The 10,596-nt window shown below is 40.8% G+C and overlaps 2 protein-coding genes across 2 annotated transcripts in view; both read left to right on the top strand.

The window, feature by feature from the left end:
• Window positions 1-4,004: 4,004 nt before the first annotated feature.
• On the top strand, window positions 4,005-8,712 carry LOC118330780 (spondin-1-like; the record flags this gene model as incomplete). Its single annotated transcript, XM_035665457.1, is given in 4 exon segments — window positions 4,005-4,172; window positions 4,386-4,544; window positions 5,845-6,111; window positions 6,201-8,712. Coding segments are annotated over 4 exon segments (758 nt in total), but the record flags the coding sequence as incomplete, so codon positions are not given.
• Window positions 6,430-10,596, top strand: part of LOC118330305 (spondin-1-like) — a 30,827-nt gene continuing 26,660 nt past the window's right edge. The window contains exon 1 of the mRNA XM_035664794.1: window positions 6,430-6,523. Coding sequence (XP_035520687.1) covers window positions 6,430-6,523 — 94 coding nt within the window. The remainder of the gene's footprint in view (window positions 6,524-10,596) is intronic.

Below are 10,596 nucleotides of genomic sequence, written 5' to 3' on the forward strand. Positions count from 1 at the left end.
GTGTGTGTCAGTGTGTTAAAAGCAGCGCGCACACACACACACACACACACACACACACACACACATAGGGGGTGGGATTGCGTGCCCTCTCCATCTCCCTCTCACGCTACCTCTCCCTGCCGTCCTCCTCTCACTGTGTCAGGTGGAGGCAGCGGCGAGCGAAGGGACAGCTCTTGACATCGCTCTTTGCGTGACACAGGATGTAGATTGATCGGCTCTGCCTGCATGCATGGCAGCGTAAACAGCAAGTAAACAACAAGACAAGAGGACGGGTCGATGAATCCAAGCTGAATTTTCTCCTAGAAGCTCTAGCTTTCTCCTTCTTCTGGGCTTTTCTTTCTCTGAGACTTTTCTGTGTGAAAAGGAGCTTTGAATCTGAGATCGCCTCCAACCGCTGAATTTGAGCAGCAGTTTATCAGCTTTTGGTCACCTTGGAAAAAAAAAAACAGATCCCAATTGAATTTCGACAACATTTATATCCAAAAAGAAAGAAAAATTAAAAAGGTTGTTCAAAAAGGAGCCAAGTCTGAGACAACAGTGTACACCTCTACATATCAGAAATATAGTATCTGTATCAGTTCACACACCAGCTGAAACTAGTTTAGGTTGAGAAATCACATGACATTTCATTTTCTCTTTTTTTCATAATGTTTTTATTGGTATTTTCCATCATACAATACGGAGCAGAGAGACAACAAAAAAACAGAGTAAAAGAGAAACAAACCAAAAGGCATATTCAAAGAAAAATAATGAATTACCCTGCTGCATCACAACATATCCTAGCACACATAGTCCAAGAGGGAGGTGGACAGCACACTCTATGGAACCTTTTTCATATGTAATATACTAACAAGCTCAGTTAACCAGGTCTCAAACTGAGGCACAGTATCATACAGCAATTACCATTCCTTACATACATAATAGCACTTTGTACAGAAACCTTTGAAAAACCCCAAATAGTGCAATCTCTGAATCAGATTCGGAATTTTCCTGTGGTGCTTTTTTCAGTGACTGTATTTTTGAATGCATGTGGTTTTATTTTGTGTTAGTTCTTGGGCTACCATTTCTTTTTGAATACTTAATAGATAAAATATGGACGCTGTATATTACATTTGTATGCCACCACTCTGTTGGACTATTTATCTTTTAAATACAAATCCTAAAAACACTTTAAGGAACTATAATGCCAGTAATTAAAGTGGATAAAGTGCAACATCTGGAAAAGACCAACCAACAACAATAGATGTCCATAGTGTGATAATGGACTCTCCCGTATCAGGCTGTATTTTGTATCACTTTAACTTCAGATATTTGTCGGCTCACAAAGTTTGAATTTTACTATGTTTCACATCATTGTTCACAAACACTGTAAAATTCATCAGAGAATAAAGTTGGCTTTCTTAATCTCTCTGGGAAAATGCTGGCTGACTGAAATGCTTCACACCACTGGCCTACTTTCCCGTCTGAACCCAGCCATGTCAGAGTCACTTTATTTGGGTTTGATTCCATTAATCGACAACTTTCTAAAAGATTTATAAAATAAAAGACATCAGGCTTTGCCAGGACTTATTTCCATCGTTGTCCTTGATGCATTCAGTCCACCAGCCTTTATCAAAAAGGAGACACGCATTCCTCATCTGATTGAAATAAATATGGGAAACTAAAGGACCAATATTTTCTAAGGAGAAAAAAGGTAGAAAGTGTCATCCACACACATACATCGGACATTTCTGAAGAAGCAAACATCAAACCAATGTATACTGTACATACTGTAGTAGTAACATATACAGTCCTGTGTGTGTTTGCCAAATGCACACAAGGCGTTCACTGCACACTGAGGGAATACAGACCGAGTGGGAATTTTCCACTTTTACCACACCTCCTCTCCCTCTTTTCCTCTCTCTCGTTGGCACACACACAAACGACACACACACACACACACATACAATTACTTGAATTAATAAACCTGCCTCTCTCTTTGTGGACTTATGTTCTCTCTGAATCTCTCTGCTCTAATGCACTTTAACCTAAGCTCGGTTTCATAACCTAAGCTCCCGCCGCGCTACACGTACCCCTGCTTTTTACGCGCGCTCTCATGCACTTTACATTGCTAAAAGCATTGGCTAAATAGGATTCGGCGTGTCTGCCGTGTTTTCTGCCCCTATAAGCTCTGCAGGCTTTCAGCTGTGTCAGCTGTCTGTGTGCCGTTGTGTACGGATACATTATATGCCGTACAGTGTGTGTGAGTGTAAACGGAGGGAGAGTGAGAGGCAGAGATCAGTGTGGGTCAGTGGGTATGGCTTAGCTTTGCTGTATGGTTTTAGATGCAGCAGAGGGCTGCAGGGATGTCATGCTAAGCTGATTAAATGTTCACACTTGGGGTCAAGTCAAGCAGCCACTCAGTGTCCCTGATTGAACTGCAGCCAGCTCTTAAAGCTTTCCGTGATATGAGTGGAAAAGGTTGTTGTTGTTGTTGTTTAAATCATAATATTCTTTCATTTTTTCCTTCTGGAGAACCTGCACTTTGCATTCACACATACAGTATATACAGACAAATTAGAGGATAAAGCAACATAAAGTGTCCTTGTAAGGTATCTTCAAGTCTGTGGTCTCATTCTCCCAAAAGATCTTCCAATATTTGGTGTTTAGATGATGACAGTGGATGACCCAGTCTGGCAACACGCACCAGCACCGTCCTGTTTCCTAGCACCGATGCATGTGAGCACTCCAGGAAAGCACATTTATCAGATTTACTCCATAACGTGAGAAGTTTTCTGCCTGTTTGGCGTGACCAGTGTATGCGAGTGGACATCAAATTAGCAAATGTAGTTGCAGGTGCCACGTGACATGTTTGGACGTGTTACACAATGTTTAGGACAAACACAAGGCATTTCTGATAATCAGTTATGCTAAAAACAAAGCTTACTAATTCTTTTGCAGGTCACATTTTATTTTTCATAGGAAGGTTTAGTGTCATATTGAACTGGAGCATCAGCACAACCCTAACCCTAAACACAACATAACTTTAACCCTAATTCTACTGGCATTTTGTATCCTTTATTAGCAATTTCAGTGCTGTTTTATTAGCATGAGGCTAGCCATGTGTTTACACAGAGACACAGTTCCAGAGAGTCCCCCCTCCTAGCACTGCTGTACGCAGGGTTTTAGAAATACAGAGGTCCAAAAACTAAACTTGTTAGGAAGGTTTTAGAGCATCAAAGCATTAAATTAGTTACTTTTAGACAATTATTGCACAACTTTAATTGATTACCTTCGGAAAAAATGGCAATGTGAGCTCAGTGGTCGGCATGGCGATGCACACCAGAGGTGGTGGTACTCAATAAAAAGTAAGGGTACACATGTGCATTCAAGCCAGTTAAGACTCAGGTGACTAGGACTCGCTGTCACACGTCTCATTAAACCTCCTACAAGTAGTTTTTCACTGGTTATAAAACAGTCTTAGTTTAACACTGATGCCTCTATATGACATACATAAACACACCAGACCATCAGTGAGAAAATCGGCTATTTATATATAGGTATTCTTAATGTCTGCCACCAGGACAGATTTGGTCAGATTCCCCTTGAAATCAATTAATAGAGGCAGTGGAAGCACTACCACTTCCTGACCACAGGGGCCACCAGAATGAACGCAAAATGAAAGTTCCTTGTTGCTGCTTTAACTATTATACTCTGACAGATTTAAGGTTGATTGTCACAGTGAGTCGGTTGGCAAGAGCTGACAGAATTAGATTCAACAAGCACTGTTCACTCAAATCACACGACCTGGACTCACCACTGACAAAAGTTTCATTCAGTCATTACTATTTGCTCCATCTGAGAGGTGGAACTTAAGTCTCATCATTTGAAACTTGATATGGTGATAGAAGATAATAATGATTCTCTAAAATCAATCCACTGGTTGGCCGTGGAACTTGATACTTAATACTGCAAATACTGACACATGTTCGTATTGTGTTCTCTGTGTTTTGCCCTTCCCACAGCACCCAGCAGCTGCGTGGTGACTGAATGGGGTGAGTGGGACCCCTGCAGCGTTACCTGTGGTTTGGGTATGAGAAGACGTGAGCGCATGGTGAAGATGCCACCTATAGACGGATCGATGTGTAAAACCGAGGTGGCCGAAGTAGAGAAATGCATGATGCCAGAATGTCGTAAGTCATCAGATATTCATTTCCTTTTCTATCCAGTGGTGTTGTAGTATAATTGGTACAAGTCATCAGCTTTTTTACATGAATATTTGTTGCAAACTGATGAGTATTAATCAGGTTAGTTAAATAGTCATTATTAATCGTAAAGCACAGAAATAAAGTTTAACCTGATCATTTGTACTAACTGTTTGTACACCTGTAATTGCGTGTGAGCAGATACCATCCCTTGCATGCTGTCACCCTGGTCCGACTGGAGTGAGTGTAGTGTGACGTGCGGGCGGGGCATACGAACACGCCAGAGGATGCTGAAGTCTGATCCTGCAGAGTGCAGCGAGGAGCTGGAGCAGACGGAGAAGTGCATGCTGCCTGAGTGCCGTAAGTAACTGAAGTAGTACAAAACTGCTGCTTTTCATTTCTAAACTTTCAAAGAGAGTTGTTAAATGCATGTCTAAGTACAGGAAAGGAGAAAGTTGACCGAGGTTCCAAATATCTAATCTATTCTAATGGTAAAATGGTTTACAATGTGTCTGTTTCCCTAGACCTCCAAAATTATACAAGCGAGGGAAATGCTGTTATAACTAACAGGAACGATGGCCAGAATTATAAAAAAAAAATGTGTAATTTTCTTTTACCCACACAAAGCACCTCTGTTAATCTGCGTGTCAACAGTGGCCCAGCCACACTTATCATCCGCATATTATATAGCCCTATGACTTTCCCATCTCCCTAGATTTATTCTCCATATCCACACTACATTTAAATAATTATTTGGTATGCCTCCTTCACCTTCCCTCTGACCTTGGTAATATATAGAGCCATATGTCACAGAGGTGGAAACCTGTAGAGTGAGGGGGAGCAGAGGATTAAAAATGGCAAACACATTTGCTTTGAGCAGGCCTGAGGATGGAGAATAATGAATTTGCAGGGAATTCAGACTGAAAGTAGCCCTGCAGGGGGCTGCGGTAGTGGGGGCCTGTACAACTTTTTTGCTCTTTCACAGCAGCCATTTTGACATAAAATAGTAGTGTAATCACAGTTACCAATTAAACCAATTAAGGTTCTGTTCCATTTAGTGTAGCAGAGCCTTTCCATTAAATGAACATGCTGCTGTTGTGCATGTTCGTTCATTGACTCTGTTTGACCTGAATGGAACGGAGCCTTAATTAGTATCATTGATAACACCTGTGTTTACCCTACTTTTTCATGTCACAATGGCTGCTGTGAAAAAGATTTATTTGAAATGCGACGAAAATTAATCCAAAAAGCCCCCCCCAGGTAATTTTTGGAATTGGGCCGTATTTCTGCCTGAGCAGTTTGAGTAGGGTCATAACGCTTAATTAATCTCCCCCATGATCAATAAACTGCCTGTTGTATGATAAGTTGCATTTCTGGCAGTTTCAGTTTTGGTCGACTGTCTTTCAGCTTGAGCAGTTTTATAGTCTGATTTCCCACATGGTTGCTGTCAAAAGATTGGAGAGCTTGTTTAACTATTACTGGAGCAGTATTTTACATGCTGTGGATAAAACTGTGGTTTTAAGACTTCAGAACAGGCATCATATTCTCTTCATCTTCCATCTGCAGCTCCATATTTGTCTTTTTTCCTTACTTTATTTGAAGCATCTGTTGCTCCTTTACTGGTCCTTCCTCTGACACTTCCTTCTGTTCTTCCCTCCAGCCGTCGACTGCATGCTCTCCGAGTGGTCCGAGTGGTCCGAGTGCAACAAGTCCTGTGGTAAAGGACACACCATTCGGACACGTATGCCCAAACTGGAGCCGCAGTTCGGGGGTAGTGCTTGTCCCGAGACCATCCAGAGGAAGAAATGCAAGATCAGGAAGTGTGGGAAAAGGACAAAGGTGACGAGAGGTGAAGGTGGAGGAGTAAGAAGAGGAGGAGGAAGAAATAGAAGGAGACCAGGTGCATGGGGAGCAGAAGAGCAGCCAGGTTGGTGGGAATATCTAGTTTATTGTCATTATTGTTAAAGCTGCTACATGAGACCAGAGTTGAGATGCTACTGTCGTTTGTCCCAACAGGTTGCAGGATGCAGCCGTGGACCATCTGGACGGATTGCACCAAACAATGCGGAGGGGGGATCCAGGAGCGTTTGATGGCAGTGAAGAAAAGAGCTAAAGGCCCTCAGATGTCCGGCTGTAAGGACCGGAAGGAGATCCGTGCCTGTAACGTTCATCTCTGCTAGGGGGCACTACTGAGCTGCAGAGGAGGGGAGAGGAGCAGCAGGATAAATACACGAGTTATGAAAAAATGGGTTTATTTGATAAAGATGATGATGGGGAGGAACTTTTTGTGTACAGAGGAGTGAAGATGATGTTTGACACTTTGGAAAAAGGAGATGAGTGTAGGTAAGGAGAGGGGAAGGGAGAAGACAGGAGGATAAAAGGAGAAGAAGATAATGTGCTGTGTAGTGAAGCCATTGTAGGCATTTAGTTGACAGGGCTGACTTTTACTTTAGACCACAATGGAAGTATTAGAGAGTAATGTCTGTGTCCTGCAAAAAAAAAAATCAGCTTTTCAGGAATTTTGAGAAAAAAAAAACTACAGTAGCTTTGCCATTGAAACATGTGACTTTTTTGTGTAATTTCAGTAGTTTTGGCCCCTGGGTTATGGAATAGGGTTGGGACTGAGATTTGCTCAAAACACACTGAAACTGGGATTTCTGGCATGTGTCTGCTTCGTATGTACTGACACAAAGATGCCTTCTCCAAACATCATTAATGATACCAAGCAAGTGTTGTAGCTATTGTCCCCATTTGAAGTGCTATCATAATCGTAATCTAACTGGATGGATGTTTTAGCAGCTTCTTACGATCCTTATCCAAGTTAAAATGGCAGCCTGTTGCTGTGTGGCATATTATTTGTAGAATAGGTGTGAAGAAGCAGAGAAATCTGGAAATTCAAACAGTGCAGGTGGTTCAACTATCTTAACCAGCGACGTATTTACCATATACCTAACTAACCACGTAGTGAAATTGGTCTGGCTCACTAACAGTCCACATAGCCCACAGGGCCAGAACAGGCCAGCTATGGTCATACAGTTGACTGGGTTATAGCTATGTCATTGGCCATTTGTGGCTACCAGATCTGGCCACATGTGGACCACAGTTCATTGCTGTGTTTGGGTTTTCTTTTGAGTGTATGGGCCAGACCAAATTTATTATGTGAGTAAAATAGCCAGAGATATGTACATCTTATAGGGCAGGTATTTTGCAATCTCAATGTTATCTTTGGTATTTTCGAGGCACAAAAGACTTTTGTTCCTTGACATTAGCCTTTAAGGCAGGCAACATAAGGACACCCTTAAAAATGCACCAAGCCTGGGGAGTAGGGCTGTCTAAAGGACCAACAAAAGTCCCATCGGTTGTTGTAATTTCAACACCCATGAGCTTCATGGAAGTGGGTGATTATAGATAAAGCCAGAAGGCTGATGTGAGCACACACAACTACAAATATGAAGCAAACACAGCAAGGCACAATACCAAACACAATGACAATGATAACACATGCGAGCTACAGGGAGGATATTCCCACTGCGCATTTTTTCCACCTCAAAGATAATTTACTTCTATTAAGAGCACTTGTTGTTCTACTACCACATGAAGAATAACATCAGACATTTTGAATGCAAATCTCTGGGAATGAGTAATACAGTATGTTCCCGGGAAATAATAATCACAATCAATCACATCAAACTGTCAACCATAGTATGGAGTACTATACGTTGTTAGCTGTCCCTTATTGAGAGAAAGCGTAAACGGACTAAACTGAAGATGTAGGATTTTTGCAAGACATAGATGCTCACACAGAAAGTCTCTAAAGACTTATGGATGTACTGTATATCTACTATCTAACCAACACTTATAAATGACACTACTATGTAAGTACTAAAAACCACTTTCCCTAATAGACAGATACATTTAAATGGAGATGTTTTATACTGTTAAAATTAGTCTTTATATACTGTACTGCTGTTTATCTGTCGTTTCAGCTGATGTAGCATTAAACCTGCGCAGATCTTCTTTTAGCATGTGCAAAGGTGATTATGTTTGGTTGGACATTCTGCTTTCTCTGCCGTAGATGTAGTCTTTAAACAGATAGCTAAATGACTGTACCCGGTTCCTGAAAACACAGACCGACGGAGCCGTAGAAGTGTCCACTGGTGCAAAGAGGTTTGCAACATTGCAGAGCTTTCTACAGTAGCAAGAACTGTAGGATAGCTCAACATACAGTAGACTGTTACTGGGGCCTTGGTTACACACACTTTATTTTCATGTAGTGTTTTTATTGCGCTTTTCATTTTATTGCCATCATGAGAGTGATCTGTAAAATCTTTTCTAGTATTACTTTAGATTACGTTGCAGGTTTTGTTCTGTTTTAATGTCATCGAATGTCATCACCAAAGTTCCATTTTCTGTAGATGTTTTCTTTACTTTTCTGATTTCAGGCCTCTGTCTTTTGTTTCTTTGCCTCTGTATCATGTGACTATTTTCTAAGAAACCACCTTTACAATAAAAAATGTAAATGTGAAAATCATGACGTCATTGGACTTGTTTCGATCGAGCAATGTTCTGTTTGGGTCAGGCTTTCAACATAACATTGTTTTATTTAATTGCTTATGAATATGATTTCGACGCAGACACAGTGGTCCTTTGTTTTAAAAATAACAAAAGGGATGCTTAAATAAAAAATACATACAAATATTTCCTGATTCCTCAGGCCTTACTATGTATTTAGAATATCAGTCCACTAGATGGAGCTATAAGACTGATAGCACATTTTTACAGTTGACTCCCATTGTATCTTCATTTTTAAAAAGTTTTTTTTTTTTGTTTATAGACATGAACATAAACACACTGAAACAACATGAGGGATAAAACTGCAGTACCAGATGATTCATCATGCACAAACCTGTATGTATATATATATTTTTTAAAGGGGCAATTTGCACCTCAATAAAGATTTGACTTAGAATCCTCAGTACAGGGTCAAGTTCCATAATGTAACTCAAGTGCTTTTTTTGTTAACCCCCCCCTCCGTCAAGGAATACCAGTTCTTTCAAATTCCACAGCCCAAGTTGGCAATAGGCTTTCTGTTACACATTTGAAATCTACATGCCCACCCTGAGATAACCCCATGACATCGCTATGACATCCTTAGGGGTTATTTTCTCAGACAAAGCTCCCCCAGAGACATTATTCAGCACTTCTTACATGTTGAGTTGCATTCACCATAAGTACTAAATTGATTTTGACATTTCTCTTTAATAATCCAGACAAAGGGGATACAGCTGCCCTGACAAAACTGTGTGTTAGGTCTAAGTTTAGAGTTCTTCTTTGTGCACTTAAATCTAATGAGCTTGTTGAACCTCAAGCCTCGGATACTGCCACTGACGTTACATTTCGACCGCCTGTTTAAGTGAACTGCGCAATATAATGAGACATTAAGTGTTATGAAGTCAGCCCAAATATCACAAGCAAAGGATGCTCATAAATAATAAATGCTAGATGAAGTACAATGGATTTTTTTATCTACTAATGATCAATATTGAATGATGTTTTGCAGCAGTTGGGTTGTGGGCATGTTGTTTCAGTTCATACAGCGAGGGCAACAATTAGACATGCTTTCAGTTTCTAACAGAGTATCAGGCAGAAGCACTTTGTGACAGTTCCCATGATAATGGCTGCAGTCTGTTTCCTTTAAAACCTCTGAGACTGGAAAGTTTTTCTGTGGATGTGCATCCTAGAGCAGTTCAGATATTCAATAATTGAACATCTTTAACCCCACAGATGTATGTTCAAAGGAGCAGGGCTTTTCATTTTTTTAGTAAGATTATAAATATACCAAATACAAAATTATAGGAAATATATAAATATAAAGTTTGTTTGTTTGATTGTAGAAAAAAGGCAGGCACGGATGGTCTCTTTGATAAGTTGGACTCAAATTTTAGTCAGAAACACGGGCTTGTACTTCACTGATGGTCCTTGTACTTCTCAGAGGAAGGCAGCCAACTGCACTGATCAAACTCTTTCCCAGAGGACAAAGAGTTTACTTACTGGAGTATAATTTATTTTAGGAATAATGCATGAATGAAATTTCTGGGAAAAAAAGTAACGTACCCGCTGCAGTTCTACAAAGTACCCCTAGGGGTACACAGGCCCCATATGAGAAACGCTGCTGACCAATAGCCTATCAGAAGTTATGCTGCTTGAATATCAGCAGGTTGCTGTTCAATGATAAATCCATGCCACTGTCCATGGTGCTGAACTAGCACACCACATTGTAATCTGTACTTATCTCTGTTCCGCCCTTCCAGCCCATAGGCTGTATGAGGGCCCACTACAGGTCCTCGCCCCCTCTGCAGAGAGCCGCCGACCCTGAGCCTGATTAGACTATTATTATTGTTGCTATTGCTAT

Source organism: Morone saxatilis, unplaced genomic scaffold, assembly GCF_004916995.1.
Source record: "Morone saxatilis isolate NCDOM2014 unplaced genomic scaffold, NCSU_SB_2.0 Contig2, whole genome shotgun sequence".
NCBI lineage: Eukaryota > Metazoa > Chordata > Actinopteri > Moronidae > Morone > Morone saxatilis.